The sequence below is a fragment of the Phallusia mammillata genome, chromosome 3, assembly GCF_965637545.1.
Source record: "Phallusia mammillata chromosome 3, kaPhaMamm4.hap1.1, whole genome shotgun sequence".
Lineage (NCBI taxonomy): Eukaryota > Metazoa > Chordata > Ascidiacea > Phlebobranchia > Ascidiidae > Phallusia > Phallusia mammillata.
In genome coordinates, this window is record NC_137254.1 from 28,989,350 (window position 1) to 29,007,981 (window position 18,632).

The 18,632-nt window shown below is 35.5% G+C and overlaps 3 protein-coding genes across 3 annotated transcripts; 1 reads left to right on the forward strand and 2 right to left on the reverse strand.

Annotated features, from left to right (window-relative positions):
* Positions 1-24: 24 nt before the first annotated feature.
* LOC145220181 (GATOR2 complex protein MIOS-like) lies at positions 25-13,033 on the reverse strand. Its single transcript, XM_080087456.1, has 20 exons — positions 12,860-13,033; positions 12,275-12,492; positions 12,034-12,150; positions 11,440-11,599; positions 11,169-11,306; positions 10,605-10,769; positions 10,130-10,213; positions 9,748-9,864; positions 9,447-9,516; positions 7,582-7,839; positions 7,008-7,113; positions 6,587-6,810; positions 5,902-6,113; positions 5,254-5,433; positions 4,445-4,536; positions 3,907-4,064; positions 1,772-1,827; positions 1,627-1,711; positions 1,063-1,138; positions 25-991 (listed from the first exon to the last, which is right to left on the reverse strand). The coding sequence occupies exons 1-20, from the start codon at positions 13,019-13,021 to the stop codon at positions 913-915; spliced, it is 2,757 nt and encodes a 918-aa protein (XP_079943582.1). The 5' UTR covers positions 13,022-13,033; the 3' UTR covers positions 25-912.
* A 589-nt stretch (positions 13,034-13,622) lies between these two features.
* On the forward strand, positions 13,623-15,984 carry LOC145220184 (transmembrane protein 128-like). The gene is made up of 4 exons (XM_080087459.1): positions 13,623-13,757; positions 13,891-14,042; positions 14,389-14,556; positions 14,620-15,984. The coding sequence occupies exons 2-4, from the start codon at positions 13,894-13,896 to the stop codon at positions 14,756-14,758; spliced, it is 456 nt and encodes a 151-aa protein (XP_079943585.1). The 5' UTR covers positions 13,623-13,757; positions 13,891-13,893; the 3' UTR covers positions 14,759-15,984.
* LOC145220183 (endoplasmic reticulum-Golgi intermediate compartment protein 1-like) lies at positions 14,796-18,307 on the reverse strand. The gene is made up of 10 exons (XM_080087458.1): positions 18,040-18,307; positions 17,901-17,962; positions 17,640-17,712; positions 17,254-17,342; positions 16,881-17,005; positions 16,487-16,591; positions 16,054-16,117; positions 15,885-15,985; positions 15,396-15,518; positions 14,796-15,192 (listed from the first exon to the last, which is right to left on the reverse strand). Exons 1-10 carry the CDS (start codon positions 18,057-18,059, stop codon positions 15,085-15,087), a joined length of 870 nt encoding a protein of 289 aa, XP_079943584.1. The 5' UTR covers positions 18,060-18,307; the 3' UTR covers positions 14,796-15,084.
* Positions 18,308-18,632: the final 325 nt, after the last annotated feature.

Here is an 18,632-nt window from a genome sequence, read left to right on the forward strand (position 1 = left end):
TTTGAGAAGTTTAACAGACAGATATAGCAAATTATAAGTTCGCTTTATTTGTTAAAATCGACCAAGCGCCTACGACACAACATCTTTGAGGTCATTGCAGCATCACAATCCAGTAGGCCAAAAGAAAAAGAAGCAACGAAAAATAAACTTGATTTGTTAACAAATACGGACCCTGCCAAACGAAAATAGTAAAAACAAACCACTAAAAGGGCTACATATGCGGTGTTTTGTACCAACCCCAACCATGTGAGCATATTAAATCCAAAATGAAGTATCTGAGAGCGAATTTCAAAATTTTTTGTTGTTGCCCAAACTCTAATAGCCCTAGCTATAGGCATTGTATACGTTTTATAAGTAGATTGCGTATTAGATTTCAGACAGGACATGCAAAAATTTAAGATTACGATGCACCAAAACCAGAGAATTGCGTTGCGACTTCGTGTATTACATTACATGGCAGGTTGTTGTTCGATCAAAAACCTACTGTTCTTTTTGTTCACAGATCGCGTTGACTTGAGTCAGTATCTAAACATTCGTACCCAGCAGCACCAACATAACATCCTATAATATTCCCGGGATAGGTAAGGTGCTAAAATTATTCAAACCTTTTAGTAATCAGTTAAGATGGACATAAATTCCCAACTGGGATCAGCCCTGAAGCGTTCATGCGGACCGGCGATCACTGCAAACTCGCATATAAATCACAGTACGCCAGGCCCATTGAAAGGCGTGATACCAAATCAGCCGGTCAGCAAGCATTCCTATATGAACATTTTAGTATTTGCCTAAATTTGTTTAGCAAACGTAATGAGCCTAAAGTCAAAGGATGGAACATGCTCGGTTTGAAAACACCTGCAGCCTTAGCCTTTGCCATGTCACTTTGTCGATTTTTCCATTGCATATCTGTTTGTTTTAACCTTCGTCCAGAAAAGCAGGAGAATTAGCCTCGCAAAAGCATTTGCAATCGCTCACTGGACATTGCTTGCTATGCCTGGTGGAACAATGTTAAGAAATGGAGTAGAATTCAAATTAATGGACTGAAGATAAATCAAAGGAACAAACCTGAACCACTCCAGTAAATGACCTTGATGACCGCCGTGTTTACATTTCATACACCAAGATGACCATTGGTCAAAGTCTACAAAGAAAGTTTTGCATAAACTGTGTGTAGTGTTTTATATGGGGCACCAGAGACTTTATACGAGAGATGGAGAAGACAGTTGCGTATTATGACAGTCGTTAGAAGTGGGTCTTGCCTAAGATTTATAACATGTTGTACTTAAAAGTTAAAAAGCGAAGTAAGTTAGGTGTAGCCTTTTCCAAAATACTTTAGATTTGTACTTTAAAATGAATGACAACCCAAAGAGTAGCCTACATTCCAGATCACAAATTATAACATATAAAGCAAAGCTAAATAAGGCCTATTTAAGGCGATATTATATAAACCGTTTATACCGAATCAAGTCGGTCTCCCAAGCATCCCCATAAGACAAGGCTACTACGAAAAAAGCAAGTTATAAACATGACTTGCGCATAACAATCTGCTATATACAGCGTGAACAAACTGTTTGATTTTCGGCTGAAGAAAACTTTTTAAGAGGTATTTAACCCAAACACATTCCATACCTGTTTCCAGCGGTCTCGTTCCCACGTGCATAGAACAAACCGAGCAACGAGCTAAGGGTTTACGACATGATGGACAACTGGTCACCTGTAAATACGGAAATAAATCTGAGACACTATTTAAAATTACAACTCTGTTTCAGCTTACCGGACTTTGCATCGCCAGGTTGCCCACGAACATGTTCCTGCCTCTTGTAAACGATGCTAAGGAATAAAATCTCTTATGTAAGGTATGCTACAAGGACTGTACGTTTGAATATAAAAAAAATAAACAATTCATTAGATTGTAGTAACTCCATCAAAGAGTAAGGACTGTCGAATATAAAATAAAAAACAAACAATATATTGGAGTCTATCATATAGCAAAAGCTGTCAAATATACAGTATTACTGTGATTGTTTAAAATTAAAAATTCATCTTGACAGCAAAGTCGACATTTTTAGGGATTTGACACACAGCAAACTATTGTACACTTATTCATTTTGAAAGTTGTCAATGTAACAATGCTTCCAAAATACCCATTTACGCCACAAAAGTACGGTTACGTCCAGTTTTTAAGTAAATCAACCTGATCGTTTCTTCGGTGATGCAACCTTGACTATTTCTCTCGTCTCCTCAGTTTGTGCAGAACTGACCAAACTAAACTCTTTGTCCGATCCTGTGTATAACGGCAATATAGACGACATTACCAGCTCAAAAGCACCCAGCCTGCTTCACGCAGTAAGCTGTGACCGTTTTTTTACGGTAAACGCACAGTTGACTGGCAAAGCTAGTTGAAGAACGCTTTCAAGTGCCTACTTTGTCTACTCTAAACAAATACTTCTACTTACTGTCTACACTAAGTAATATTGTGAACAATTGGAGCTTAAACTAAGCTAACGAACGTGGTTGTGCACTGCTATAAAAACTAACTACTTGTTTACACCATTCAACTTTCTGCAACTACAATTTTCTAACATGCAGCTAAGAATGTCATCTAAAAGTGTAAGTTCTACAATTAGCACTGATAATTTCATTTAAATTATCGGTATGACAGCAAGGTGTACGTATCATCGATATATTTAAACTGCGTAGGATTTGCGCAATTCAAGCACCAATCTGTAAAGGTTTCTCATATGTCAAGCCGCAAAATCTATTCTAGCTGATTTTAATTTAAAGCTTTTCTTAAGTATTGCTCTCATTTGTACATAGACAGCTCAGTAATGGTTAACCTAATAAACCCGCTAATGAAGAGACGCACCTAGCTAAAATTGCAAAAGTCTACTTACGGCGGACAGGGGAAAATAGCATAGCACATTTGTGAAATACTGAGCTCTGTGCGTTTCTCTTCGGTGTACTAAGGAGTTGAGCTGCATTTGACATTTTCTTCGGGGTACTGATCGACTTGTGAACACTGGAGGACTTCTTTGGGGACATTGCTATGCCGCTTGAAGAGTGCGCCCGTGGTCTGTGGTGTTTTTCCGCTTCTGTGTGTTGGTTGTTACATAAACTGAACTCCGTCTACGCTTTACTGACCCAATTTGTATTTTTGCACCGACGTTTCGACGTCTTATACTGGTTGTCAACGTCGGTACAAAAATACAATTGCTAGAATAACTCTAGAAAGTTGATGTCGTGCCTGGCAGCAGCAGCTTATATATTCACTAACACTTGTTTTATTTTTCTGATACCTGCTGCTAGGTTGGCTATTATGCCTCGGTATAATTAACATGAGCACTGATATAACTTACTGTTAAACCTTTTTTACATTTGTTTGGGCTGGAGCTGATTTTATTTACCAATTAAATAACAAAACTGACACTTAATTCTTCCTATTGCTATACCTTGGTGTTTGTAAAGTCAACTGTCCAATAATATTTTTTTTGTAATGTACAATCTTTCTGTCAAGTTTGAATCTAGGCAGCCAGTACTGAGTAGAATCAGAATGCTGATATTAAATAGTAGGCGACTATTTTTAAGAATGTCAGTAAATTTGCGACTAAAATACATATTTTATTAGCCAGCGATTGTAAGCATCTATTTAAATTATCCTAAATTAATACCCAACACCGAAGAATAGGGCATGTATATACTACTACAACTACAGAAGTAGAAACGCGTCAAGCCAATAAATGATAAGTAAGTTGCAGACAGTGCACACTGAACTAAAGGGTCTCGTTAGTGCAGCTGGTGACAAGACATAAACCGTATTGGCTGATAAAGCCGTATAAATAAATGTAAGTGCAAGGCCCAGTAGCAATCAGTTAAATTTATTGAATAACATTTGGATATAAACTGTTTTACCTGCAACCTTGCTTGCGTTGCTGATGCTTTTGTTGCAGTAGTTACAATAGATGAAGATTTGAGTGTTAGGTTTCCTAGCAGCAATTGACGTCGACCAAACCATGTCGAAGTGGACTCGCTCGTTATAAAGCTGCCACCGGTTTAACAATTGTGTGTAGCTGTAGAGAAATGTGCAAGAATTTCAATGAAAAGTACATTGGTCGTATAAGACAAACAGACACCATTTCTACTCGCTCAAAACTAGCTTCATCTTACCACAATACTTTATAATGTATCATTTTTTTGCTCACACGAATTTTAAATGATAACTTATTCAAGCGCTTGTTAATGAGATTGTGTTATTACCGGCTAAAAGTACGTTTTTATCGTAGGAATCGGAAGGTTATCGTATTTATTGCATATTAGATTTTTGCCAGGGCGTTTGTGTCTATTTATTTTCTTTGAAAAGTTCATTTACTGTGTAATATTTAAGAATAAAGTCCATAAACCGTCTTACTCATACTTATTTGAATGTATCCCCAACGCTGCCGTACCCTACCTGTCTCTCCAATGCAGTACAGTGTTTGTGTGAAGAATGTCTCGATCCCGGGTTTGCATAACAGCGCACAACGCAGTTTGACAATCAAGATTCTGCATAAAAACAACCACGTTAATACCGATTTGTTTTGCCGCCAATAACGATTATACTGTTAGATTCCGAATAAATCAAGAAGTCAAACGGTTAAACACGGCGATTCGGATAGTTTATGAAGGATTTGTGTAGTTACTAAAGACGTAAGTAATACATCTTAGATTCAGCATATCGCACTGGCTTTGGGGAAAAGTCAGAACGTAATTGGGCTTCGATTACAAGTCAGCAGAAATGATGTTTCAAAGACTATTTTTGGCTTGCATTTTCTCGCTAAAAGCTCTTTGTTGTTTAAACTACAGTTACCTTATCTATTATTTACCAAAATTTAAGATGAACATAAATTCATAACTGGGATCAGCCCTGAAGCGTCTATGCAGGGGGTTCGAATCCCACCGCAGGCTAGATTTTTCTAGCCTACGCCTTGCCATATGGTGGTGAATGCTTGGTGACCGGCTGATTCGGTATAGCGCCTTCAATGGGCCTGGCGTACTGTGATTTATTTACCAAAAGTCATTTTACCACTGAAAAAACCCATAGCTAATAACAGTTTAAAAGCATGACTGTCCTAAAATTAATGCACTGGTCTTGTGGTAAAATAAGAACACAACTAGGTATCAAGCAAGTGTCAACTGTATGTGCCAAAACCTTTGTGATGACACAAACATTGGCTTGTATGTCTTGCTGTTAAAGTGATTTGTTGTTTAAACTCCAGTTACCTTATCTACATATGCCTGCAGCAGATTAACTCCGCTCTCTGTGCCCGCTCCGCACACAAGAAGTCCATCCAGTGTTCCATGTGCTTTCACATCTTTGCACAGAGCAGAGAGGTAAGAGTCGAGCTGCTCGTCCGGCAGAAAAATACACGCAAATGCAACGCGATCTTGAATGAGTAAATCCTAAAAAATAAAACAAGATGTTTGGTTACGATAATTATTATTTATCAATGTATAAGTTTTAAACTCAATTGATTGAGCAGCATCTGTACCTAGAGTAATAAGTTTTAAATGGATAGTAATTTTTGTGTAGTTGCACTGATCCGCGTGGTCGTTATAATTAAGAACCTATATTATAAATATTTGCACAATGCATTATCTGTAATGTTTTTACACGTAGTAAACGCCGAATAATGCCGTTTGGGGGAAAAATCCGATTTTTAAAAGATTGAGAAACCAAAACGGCATTACTTAATAATTAATAATCACAGTTTTCTGTTGTTTTCGCAATTCACTGTGACGCTGGTTTACATAACCTGCTTGTAATGAGCCCAACAGGCCTAAAGCAACACGTAGAACCAAAAGTCAATACGGCTACATCTCTATACAAATCCTGTTAGCATATACTTAAACTATTCATTAATTTCAAACCTTATTGTTGAGCACAGCATCGTAACCGCCGCTCTTCGATTCCAGCTTTGCTTCCTCTGCATTAGCAAGCAGAAAAGCAAAGGTGGCTTTTAAATAGGGATTCGTCAGGGTGTTCTGCAGAGGACGACACGTTTCCACCCATAAACTGGAGCTGTTGGTTCCCGCGTAACCACTCAACGCCATAGCAACGGTTGCCAAGCTGTGGCGGTCGTCTGAAGTGAAACAAAAAAATGGTTGAAATTTAATGTACGTGAAAACCGGACACGGTCGCATTTTCAAGTATTTAAAAATATTTGCTGGGCCATTTTAGGGACCTTTGGCAACGAACTAGGATTAATGATGCATTTTTAAAATGCGACTACGGAGGACCGTTAAAGTCCTAAAACGCTTCACAAAATACAAAAGCATCAGCCAATACGTGATAAGCTGCAGTGATGAGGCCTTATAGGAAGGTATTTACGAAATAAAGTAACAAATGCATGAGATAAAGCATAAAACAAAAAAGTCCATGAGCTACTGGATTGTAGACTACGTTTGAAAACCACTTGTGTAGATGCAACTTTTGTAACTTGTTTTGCAAAGCTGGCCACATACAGAAAGCTCCAGCCTGTCCTATGAGTAAGTACTTAATGGCGCATAAATATATACCCACACAAATACTAAACCTACAATAAAGCCAACCCACCTATTCCAGCGTCCAATTGTGAAGAATTCAACACTTCAATAGCAAGTTTCATGTCCATATGCCAGAGAGCTATGGCACAAGCTCGTAAAGTGAAACCTGTTTGTCGTAGATTTCTTACAAGTTTTTCTCCAACTCCTTTTACTCCGAACCTCTTTTCTGTGATAACTCCGATACTTGTAGCATAACTCAGGTCGCACCATCCACACAAAGCTAAGGCAAGGTTGCTAAAGTAGAAAGCATGTAGAGATAGGAATGTAAATGAACATTTTTTTCTTTAGTTGACTTTTTAATTAACTGGTTTTCACTTTCTGCAACCAGCTAATTTTAGTTTTGCTCAGGACGATTTCACTTTATTGTTCTCATGCTGGTGGGTGAAACGAAGTTTATCTACAAAAAGATGTATTTTGTATAAGTGTCCCACCGTTTTTTACTTCGGTAAACTATAGTTTCAGTAGCAGATACACCGATCCACTCGATTGCTTCTGGAGTCGACCTTGCATTTGGTTCCCCACTCGATTCAGTATCATCTATAACAGATTTAAGAATACCTTAATTGCTTAATACAACACAGTTACTTGATTGTAGCTTTTCAGGGTGATAAAGGTAATAGTAGGCTATTTAGTGGTTTTAGTCATATTTTTTCCTTGCACTAGTATATTAAAAATCTCTATTCTATGACCTGCATGCTTATTAACTTAGTATATTTTAATTTATTTGGCCACACAAAGACAAGGCTAAACAAAAAACGCATGGTCACAAAAAATAGTTAAACATAATTGCACTAAAACAATCACCAAGTCAGAAATATATGTGAAACATTAACAGGTTATAAAGCAGTAAAAGCTAAGGTCTTTAAAGAATTAAAGAATATCTGTCGTGAAGAAACATCTATGCTAATTACCAAATGGTGGGTTCTTATTTTAAAGAAAACTTAGCATTATCTAGAAAACGGCTTAACCATCTTAAATACCATATTCCAACATTTCTTCACTTACCTTTAACTAAAGATAACACACCAGATGTGTAGACGTTCTTTGGTGGTTTAGGTCGACTACCAGATCTCATTAAAGGTTGTTTATGGGGATTCCTTGTTCCCCAACCTGTGTTTGATTGTGGTGAATTGATCTGTGATGTTTGTGATAACTGGGAGTCGAGACTTTGGAGTTTGCGAGCAATATCAAATAGCCTCCACATGTTACACAGATGGATGTTGTTCGTTTGTAAACTTAACTCAATGTTTTGTTCTGCATTGTCTGTAAAAAAATTGTCAGTTATTCAGATATTGCAATGTCAGTCATTGGAGGTTTTGCGGGAAATAAATTTTATCCAGAAAATAACATCCCATTATGTGGATTAATTATTGCAGTCTAGGAATTTAGTTACAAACTGCTTGTTTTTGTTTCTTTGCAGGCTGCTAAGTTCAAGAATAACAACTGGACATTAACTAGAAAGGTGGCTTTCTGATATACTTCCATTTTATATATTCTATATGATATTTACAAATTTACTATACACATCATTTTATCTACACATATGATTGTTTTTGCAAGCAAAAACTAATGGGTCCCCACACACGCGTTTGTTCAGTTTTACGGTAAACAAATGTCCTGGTTATTTTAAGATTCTTAAGAAAAAACTTAACCAACTTTAGCAATAACCCAACTTTAAAAGTTTTGTCCATATTTTTTGCATCATTATTGTCATATAATTACAAAAACAGTAAAAAAGAACGGAAAAAATACTTTTAATTTAATCTCATGCTTTGACCTTGATATTGTCGTTTAAGGTCAGTTTTTAAACACAATTTTCCACAACTGAAAATGTGCTTGACAACTTAATAAAACGACATAGCATAGATGCGCAAAAACAGCTGATTTTTAATCACCGACACGACTGTCTTGTAAGACGTCCATCCGGATGTCAAGCTGAGCACTCCCGCTGCATTCACCCGCCTTAATCGTAAACAAGTGAATTACTCCCTTGAGAGTTCAGACTTCTATCTGACTGACAGTGTACACATATTATGGGCTGTAAAAGTAACTATTTGACTGATTAAGGCAAAATTGTAAATACTGAACGAATAACCTACTGCAAACGATTGTTTAACATTTCAGCACATTAGGGCTTGTATTTTTTGCCTAAATCTTATTATTTTGGGGTTTAAGGGGTAAAATGAGTGAATCCAATAAAAAGTTACAAAATTCTTTAGAATAGCTTACATTGCACCAACCAAAAAAGCATGAAACTCTCAGATTATGTACTTTAGTCAGTACGGCCATTGTAATTTTTTTCGTTTTGGGGGCCTGTGGGTGAACCGCTGGGTCTTTTGGGGTCAAACTTCAGGAGGATCAAATTTGGATTAATAACTAACATCTGTCCCAATTTGAATAAATTTAAAGCACTCTTTCTTGACCAAACGCATTTAACAAACCAGCGTTAGACAGAAATGAATATTTGGGGGTTTAAGGGGTGAAAATGGGTGAATCGAAAAAAAAGATACAAAATTCTTTGAAATACCTTATATTGCACTAAACAACAAAGCATATCACTCAGAGATGCTGTATTTTAATAAGTATAGCCGTTTTTAAAAAAATACGTTTTGGGGGCCTGTGGGTGAACCGCTGGGTCAATCGGGGTCAAACTTCAGGAGGATCAAATTTGGATTATTAACTAACATCTCTGTAAATTTGAATAAATTTACAGCACTCTTTCTTGACCAAACGCGTCTCACAAACCAGCGTTAGACAGAAAAAAGAAATAAGAAAAAAAAAAATAGTGACAAAAACAATATGTGTCCCCTTCAGGGAAGGGGACCCATAATTAAAAACTGATCGGTTTAAGTGGATAAAACTTTTATTACCTGTAAGTCCATAGCGGTTTTGGGCACGCCTTTTAAAAATATCAGTCAGATCAACAAAATCGGCAGACTTCTGCAAGAGACAAAACACATTAAATCTAGTTTCTCAAGTCTTAAAAAATTAATTGTAAACTTGATGTCTGAGCAAAACTACATTAACTACATTTAAAACTTCATTTCCTAATATATTTTCTCAGCTTTATTCAACTTTCACAGCCATTTTGTTTTAGTAATGCTGCTATTCAAGTTTAGGTTTTTTGTCCTGACTTTAAAAAAACTTATTATGTAATATCTCTAAGCATACTGTTCGTAGAATAGTTTGTTCCAGGTTAGATCCAGTATATGTTTCATTTCCACACACAAGAGCCACATTTCTAGTCCCTCTCCACGACGCATGTGTCCTTTCACAAACCGTTGACAACTGGAAATAAAAAAGTATTTTAACTATAATTAAGTTAAGCAGTTTTTGCACAACAAAGGAAAGTAAACAGCTGAGCATTTTTGTGCACCAAAATAACTCACACAATTTGTTTAATCTTGCACTTAATTGCCAATGAAACAAGACCTAAGTTTTTTGTCGGAAAATTTACATGCCCTCTTCGATGACACTCCTGCTATTAAGGCATTGCTTGGAATTTGGTTTTGGATTGAGCGATGTACATAAGTTTAGTTATATGTGTACTTACATAAAAGGAATGAGCCACACTTGATACTAGAAGTGAACTAGGAGTGGTCGGATGCCATGCAAAACCATTTATCCAATCACCATCCTAAACACAATACAAAAACATTTTTACAAACTAAAATAGTAAAAAGTATCTACATGTTGGCTTTAAAAAGTTATTGAAAATAATAGAGTTTATGTAAAGCTTACATCATTTAATGTTATCATTGTTGTACGGATTTCATGAAAAAAATAACCAAAACAACTATGTACCACAAAGAGCCAAAACCAAAAAGCAGATGAAAAAACAAAACAAGAAAAACACTGTGTTGTTAGTAAAACCCTAGGCTAACTTATCATGTTTGCATGTTTACGTTTAAAGCAATTGTTCTCTACCTACAATTTTCAAAAGGGATCCAGTACTACAAAATGATGGGAGGGATTTTAACGAGCTTAATAAAAAAGCTTGATAAATTCTCCTATTGGATATGACTCACTGGAAATTTAAGTGGAACATTTCTAACAGTGGGTCGACCTGAGTCTTGCGAAATAGTGTTGAGCATATCATAAATAAGCATAGAAGATTTGCAAGACACAATGGATTGATCAGATGCAGAAAACATGGATGCCAACATTCCACATCTTGAGCTATTCCATTCTATCTGGACAAAATCACACCAGTTACATTTATTTGCTGTGTTAATTTTTACTTTCAAAGGTGTGGTAAATTTAGTTTCTACATTTGAAAATGTTAAAATTTGGGTTTCCCATTCCATAAAAGTATGCAAACAATTGGGCCTCTATTAAAAAGTAGGTGGCAAAATTCTAAACATATACAGATAATTCTTGTTATATGCGATCAAGTAGCCTACAAACTCCATTTAATTGCATACTGAACCCTAAACCATAGCTTACAAATAGTTAAAAAAATATTTCAGGTAATGGCAAGAAAAAAAATACAAATTAAAGTTCGTCTTTACTTAGAAAACACAATAAAGCGATACCATGTAAGAACTTAAATAAAAAACAACTTGGTTTTTGTATAGATTTATGATATATACCTTTTTTATGTTGTGAGGGGCTTCCACAGTGATCACAGGTTTCGAAAACAATCTCATGTCCCAAAATGCAACAATATTTTCACTAAATGAGGCAACACGATTTTCGAATGTTGGGTCAACACATATACCATGTGTTGTCTACAAAATAAGAAACAGGTTTGCTTAGAAATTTACCAAGTGTGGGCATTTGACAAATCTATAACAGCTTGGCATTGGCTAACCACTGAGTTCAAAGCAAACCAGTTTGTAACAAAAATAGTTAAAGGACTACCTTGTGATTAACAACAGAAGCTTGCAGAGATAGTGGTAATCTGACATCAAACAGACGAAGAGACTTCTTACTCATGCCAGCAAGAAGAAGTTTCGTTTCCGTTCCACCAGTCCATGTCAAAGAGTCACACGACTCAGCTGAACCATATTCAGCAATAGGCCTGCAATAAAACAAATCTCATGAAACCATATTAGTCTTTTCTTCATATTATCTCACTAATTTATACAGTATTGCATTTTGCTAAGTTTAGGTAAGCCCTCAAAACATAATTCACATAGAATTGGCAAGACTGTATTTGTCTTTTCTACATATGATCTCACTAATTTATATGTTATTGCCTCTTGCTAATTTCAGGCAAGCATCCCCAAAACTTATTTCAAACAGAATCGACAGCTTCAAAACTTATTTCAAACAGAATTTGCAGCTTCACAAGCTTGTGATTTAACGGAAAAAATAAACCCATGCATTGAAAATTATAAGTGATTTAGTCAGGAATGGAATATAATCTGACCCAGACTCCTAGCAGTCTTAGGACACCAATTCTGACTCCTAAAACTTTTCTCACACTATCTCATGGCTTTACTTAGAGCTTACATATAGTTGGGAGCAGTAGCAGCATCAATTGACACTCTACTATTTCTTTCCAATGACCCTTGATAAACATCGAAGCTGGACTTTGCAAGAACATCCCAAACTGCAATGCAGCATTGCCTGTGAAACAAGAAAATATCATAAATCTATCCCATAAATTGTAAGTTTGCAAAAGCTAAACCATCAAACCACTATAAATGTTAGGAAATGGACTATTTCCTAATTAGGGAAATAGTATAAATACCTTCCATGTCTTTCTAACCCAACAGCTAATAAGTTACGAAGAAATGGATTCCATGCCAAATCGCTGCAAGACTTCTGGTTTTTAGTTTGAAACTCTTTGACAGCCATGAGAGATGTTTTCTCCAATTCAATGCCTGTACTTCGAAGCAAAACCTTTCCATTTGTTTGTCCAAGAGCAATAATATTACTGTGCTCATCAAATGGGTGCCATTCCATACACTGAACAAATTTTAAATTGATTAAAACACCAAGTCATTCATCCTTATGAAGGTTCATCATAGTAGGCCAGGTATATTGAAGGCGTTTGCCGAATCAGCTGGTCTCCCAAGCATTTCCATATGGCAAGGCACAGGCTAGAAAAATCTAGCCTGCGGTGGGATTCGAACCCACGGCAGGAGTTTTTCCAGGAGTCACGCTCTACCAACTGAGCTACACAGGCTCAGTGGAGAAACCGAATCACAAGCACCATTGCCAGGTTCATTGCAGCCTTCATTGAGCAGGGATATTAAAGTTCAAAGTATACTGTATTGCTGAAACGAACTCAATTATTTTTGGCAAAGAAAAATGCAACAACGTTTACAGTTACCTTAACATCTTGATTTTCAACATCCTTTGTGAGAAACTTGGTTGTTTGTAGTTCATTGAAGTTCGTATTGCCACCAGAAATACTGTTGATTTTATGAAAAGACACCCCATTTTGTGCGGTACAAAACACATCAGGATAGTGTTTGTTAAACTTAACATTCATGGTGTTTGATATAAATCTAAATAAGTGAAAATAGGGTACAGAGTTCACAAAGGTAAAAATATTAGGGAAGAAACAAGGCTAAAATGCTGCAATCAAAAGTCTATGCAGTACAACAAAATATTCTTGTTAATCTGGTTTCTAAAATGTGGACAAGACAGAAACGCCTAGTAAGCAAACCAAAGCAGTTATCAAGCTTATAAGTTATAACATTAAGATAAACTGGGGTCAATTTTTTGCATTGTAATCTGTTTACAATAAAGGTACTGATCTGAAACTAGTATAATTAAGGTATTTTCGTTTGTTAGTAGAACTACAAAAGATTATACAGCAACATGCAATCGTAGGCAATGAATTTAGAACAGTTTTTGTTGTTTAATAAGAAACCAAAGTTGTTTACTAGTATAAGTAAGTTACGTTTACTTTCACTACGTTGGTTCACATGGGGTCACGCATGGCCAGTCATGAAGCCGGGCCAATCATGTGCGATTGTGCAGCGTACCGTAACCATGATCATTTGTTGTTTTCATTTTTGTTGTTGTGATTCATTTTGTGACTCAGCATAGGTATTTGCGTTGTTTTTTGTTCCATAGATACTGAAAATCTTAACTTTATTTTTTATATAACTTGACAGAAGCTCAATGCTACCAGCTTTGTAGGTGGTTAACAGTTTTTTCATGCATTTTGCAGTCCTCATTGTAACAAAAAGTGCCATTGAAAGTGAAACTATATAACAAAAGTAAGTCTAAAACTAACCAAGTGTTCGTTGTCTGTGTGTACCTTGTAAACATGGTGTTATTAACTATATTTATTAACTATAAACTGCTAAAGTAAGTATGTTTGCCTCTTGTAAAGTTTTGTGTGTGTTTCAGTAAATGGATTCAAAGAAAATTGAAAGAAAGCATGACAATCAACCTGTTTCATCTATTGGATTTGATACCATTACCTGGATTATTTTGTCAGCTGTAACTTTGTACTACACAGATATTGTAAATGCCTTAAAAGTGGACCATCGCATCAGTGGGTTAGTTAAACGAAAAGTTATAGGCATGTGTTTTGCTATTAACTTTAAACATTTACTCTATCAGTCTATAAGCAGTGGTGGGATTCAAATCTTTTGTCAGCCATTTCTATCACAAAAGTTATATTTTTCAGCCGGTTCTGTTACAAAAATTCCATTGACAGTAACCAGTAATGCTAACCAGTTTGCTGATCTCATAAAATTTCGGCCGAATCCCACCACTGTCTATAAGCAGGATCAGATTTTTTCACATGACGGTTGTAGGTTTAAACCATATTAAGTTGTTAATGTGTGACAGGTCAATCTTGTCTTTTTGTTTGGTGGTGAATAATAGTTTGTGTTTCTTCAGGTACTTCTTACACCTAGCTGTAATTTCAAGCATCATTGCATTTTCAATTGGTTTATATTTTATTGTTTGGGTCAGTATGGTAAAAGGTGTCCATTCAGATGATTGGGAAACATATGTGCCTTTTGGAATACCAATTGCCACTGGTAGTGGTGTTTCTGCAGGCATCTGGTAAGAAATGAAAATGTCTGGTTTAACAAACAACAGATTTTTCTGATTTTTTTTCTGTTACAGCTGGACTATAGCTCTTTGGGGTGTCTATGGAATTAAGAGCCCAATTATAGTCTTTATTTTGTTCATGGGATTCGTAATGACTGTTTCTATTATTCCTAGCTGGTCAGAAGAAAAGCCAACTCCAAAAAAAACTCAATAACCCTTCTTCAACTTAACTTTTTTCATTCTACAGTCACTTGCAACGTATTGACAATTGTATTTTTATGTCATTTCAAATGTAAAAATGCAAAAATATATAACATAAACATACTTATGCAAGCTTAAAAAACTAGCTTTTTGTTAAATCTGTACAGAATGGTATATGACATCAATTTATAAATTGCGACTACAATTTCACAACATAAAAAAGGCATTTGTTCAGAACTGCGGTACACACTGCATGTTTTTCATACTACATGTTCATGACTGTGACAGTTTTCAACATTTGTAAGCAATTTCCTAATACTGCATTTTCATCAACTAAAATCAGGACAGTTTTCCAAGCGAGAATTTCTTGTACATTTCAGTAGCAGAAAATATCATTGAGTCAATAATTCCAGCAACTGTAAAAGTACCTCCAATGATAGCACACACCTTTAAAAATAACATTTAAATCATTAGTATGGACCAAATTACTTATTGTACAACATTGCCTTATGTGTTTATGGATGTAAATGTCTTTTACATGTTTCTATGCTTTTTTTACTTGCTTCAAATTATTTGAAATTGTTTTATTTGTCCATTCTTTCTTATAACATGACCACCTTACACATTTTTCACATATATATATTGCCTACCATTGTTATAAAGTGGTAAAATGGCTGTCTTCTTTCTGTGTACTTCACAGTTATTGGAGTGAGCTCATATCGAAACCAAACAGCAGGCATTACCCGTTGTCCATGTCCATATGCAATGTAATCCTGTAAAAAAAAACTATCAACTTAAAAAGGTTAACAGAGGGAACCAATTGGTGTAGAAAATCTAGCTCCATACATGTTTAAAATCTGTTGACAATCTCTTTCTACATTCCAAAGGCTCTGCCTTTTCAACTTCTTGGGTTGTGTCACATTTATATTATGCACTAAAGCTATTTGTATGTAGAACATTTAACTTTATTTTTTCTACAAATAGGGTTGTTTTTGAAACAAAACATATTTCTTTTACTTTAATTTAATCCATTTTGAAACATTAATTTTAACCCATTTTGAGCAAAGTTAGAAACTAGTAAAATATTATAAAAGCATATTACAACATTTTTTAAATATCTGTAGAAAAACAAATTGCACCTTATATGCATGTGTGTATTGATACATGTAGTGTGTTTTGCCATTTATGGTTTCGTAAACTGTTGGTACGATCTTCATTACATAGTCATGGGAAGAGAGAGCTGTGAACAAAATTCACTAGTGTTTGAGCATTAGTTCCATTCTTAGCAAAATCACAAATATATCTTACGATGTTTTCCTTGTGTGTTTTTTCCTTCAAGGGCATTGAATGCAGTTGCCTGCACTTTGGGTACCTAGAAAACAAATATAGAAAGTTTTACAAAATGTTAAGTTGGATAAGCAAGAGAAGGATGACAACATTAAAGATTTATCACAGAGAGACTGGATAGCATGCAGCAGGCTTGAACAACCTACAACTAAAGTTTTGTGAACAAACATGGCCAAGTGATTATTGCATCTGCTTCGTGTTAACTAGGTTGTTGGGTCTAATCCTGTCTAACCACATACTAAGGATAAAAAACAAGTAAAACCCAGTTTTAGATTAGTAAAACGTATCAATACATACATTATAAAGGTTGCATTGTCTGACAATTACAAAAAGGAGGTGTTAACCTATTTTTTTGTCATCACATGCATTGTTCTTTCATCACATGTTTGCATACCTCCTGCCTGTCTCCTATCCACAGTTCTTTGATTTCATGGGTCATGTCAGGGTTGGTAGGTTGCTTAGCAGAACTGTGGGTCGACACATGAAAATTTCCAGGTACCTTAACAAACACATAAAAACTGATTCAAACCAACCTAGCACATCCTTAAAATACAACTCTATTAACTATATATATGTTCAAAAATTTAGGTTAGGATTGATGTAATGGCTGGGCAACAGTCTTTACAATGTCTGATACATAAAGAAAAGACAAGAGGATATATATAAAGGCAGAACAGCAAGCATAAACAAGTGACATACACTTTAATTGCACTATTTTAAATAGAAATAGATGTCCAGGACAAAAAAAACATAGATAGTGTAATATCTTTAAATGTATGAATCTGTACCTTGTTGATGTTGAATCGTGATGTGAACAAGCATCCTTCCCCTTGATTAATTGGAACTTTGTCAGTGTTTTCCACTAAACCAACCTCATGACGTCCCATTGAATCTTGGATATCCATTCCCAAGTCTATTGAAACAATGAATATATTTTTTCAATTAAATATACAACCAATATCCTAAAACACAATCAAACACAATGATGAAGCGCAATGATTCATATGCTTGATGCACACTACAAAAATTAGCAGGTAAACAAATATATTGTGGTTGACTTGATGACTATTAAATTAAACTTAATATTAAACTTTTTTCATAAGGATTAATATGATATATATAATGTTATCGATAACAATTGGGCACAATATATCCACTTACATTCACATGGCATCTTGGGAAGGTTGATAATAATTCGAACTGGGATTTTGTCCCCGGCTTGTGGGTCATCAACATACAACTCACTCACCCTGTGCGTAAAAATATTGATATGTTATATATATATATATATTAGTAGATCATAAATCCATTAGGGACTATTTTAAAACTTTTATGTTACTACTGAGTAACATTAATCCTGTTTATATTTTTCAGTTTACTGTTGCATATTAAGAATAAGATAATGAAACACTAAGGATATTCAGAGGGAGTAAGCTGATCAGTAAGTTACCTACGGAAATTTGTTTACATGCACCTTGATGCAACAAACATAATAACACATTATGGTAACAACACTGTATGAAAGGTTTTTTAAAACTGCTACTTACACTTCAACATTGATAAAACTTAGCAGTTCCGATGCAAGTAGAAATAAAATAAAGAAACTGCATCCCAACGAAACTGAAAAAGGATGTGAACATTTATTTAAATGATCTCATAACTGATATTGTGCAATTTAAATACTAACAACTACTTCAAAATACGCCACAATCTGATGCAGATAATAAGAAGTATTTAATGTATAGGGACAGAATATTAAAGTAACTAACATTGCAACTACAACTAATAAAAAACAGACGTTTTCTCACTTGCTGCGCCAGTTGTTGTTGGTTGTGTCAAATCTTTTGGAACTTTACGGTAAATATCGAATCTGCAAAACAATAACAAAGATTGTCTTGTAAACTAAGCTTTCGACAACTGAACTTGCAAACTGTAACAATTACTTACCTCCGGATATCAAAAACCATCTTAAAGTTGACGTTTTAATCTCGAAAGCAGCTACTGCGCCAAATAAAAGTTAATTTACTAACGATCTACGACTTTTTACGAAGCGTATGTTTTATCATGTAGCATGTGCAGTCCAGAGATCGTTTCGTTTTCCGGTGATAGATAGGAAAAACGACACGTGTGCCCTTTGAAAAGCGAGCAAACGAAAAACAACCTGTGCAGCCGGTCGCAGCAATAAGACGTATTCTATTTCTGCTTTTCAGATACGTGTCAGTGCCGCGAGGTACGCAGCGAAGCGTAAAAGGCGGTGGACTGCGGGGGGAAACACCGACTTGTTATTGTTTATTAATTACCCACTTTAAAAGCGAAGGGGAGGGGCGTTTTGACAAACGAAGACTATTCAGTTCTTTGATGTCAGATCCAGTTGTTTGTGTGCTTCATCCACTAAAAATTAACACACTACATTAACATAAAGGCAAGTTTTCTTCTGCACACAAATAGTCTTCTTTGTTTCTTTTTTAAAAACGTTGGCACAACAATGAGCTATAAAATCAGTATTTTAAATACTGGTGGCCTGTTCAGGTTTTGTTTGA

What these genes read in the sequence shown, in the direction of transcription:
- LOC145220181 (XM_080087456.1), bottom strand. Translation starts at nt 13,021, where the DNA reads ATGAATGTTAAGTTTAACAAACACTATCCTGATGTGTTTTGTACCGCA. An exon ending in CCCCTCACAACATAAAAAAG is followed by an intron (nt 10,770 to 11,168) that starts GTATATATCATA and finishes GATTTTGTCCAG; the next exon opens with ATAGAATGGAATAGCTCAAG. An exon ending in AACAAACTATTCTACGAACA is followed by an intron (nt 9,517 to 9,747) that starts GTATGCTTAGAG and finishes TGTCTCTTGCAG; the next exon opens with AAGTCTGCCGATTTTGTTGA.
- LOC145220184 (XM_080087459.1), top strand. Translation starts at nt 13,894, where the DNA reads ATGGATTCAAAGAAAATTGAAAGAAAGCATGACAATCAACCTGTTTCA. An exon ending in GTGGACCATCGCATCAGTGG is followed by an intron (nt 14,043 to 14,388) that starts GTTAGTTAAACG and finishes GTGTTTCTTCAG; the next exon opens with GTACTTCTTACACCTAGCTG. An exon ending in GGTGTTTCTGCAGGCATCTG is followed by an intron (nt 14,557 to 14,619) that starts GTAAGAAATGAA and finishes TTTCTGTTACAG; the next exon opens with CTGGACTATAGCTCTTTGGG.
- LOC145220183 (XM_080087458.1), bottom strand. Translation starts at nt 18,059, where the DNA reads ATGGTTTTTGATATCCGGAG. An exon ending in AGTTTTATCAATGTTGAAGT is followed by an intron (nt 17,343 to 17,639) that starts GTAAGTAGCAGT and finishes TTTTACGCACAG; the next exon opens with GGTGAGTGAGTTGTATGTTG. An exon ending in TTTACCACTTTATAACAATG is followed by an intron (nt 15,193 to 15,395) that starts GTAGGCAATATA and finishes TTATTTTTAAAG; the next exon opens with GTGTGTGCTATCATTGGAGG.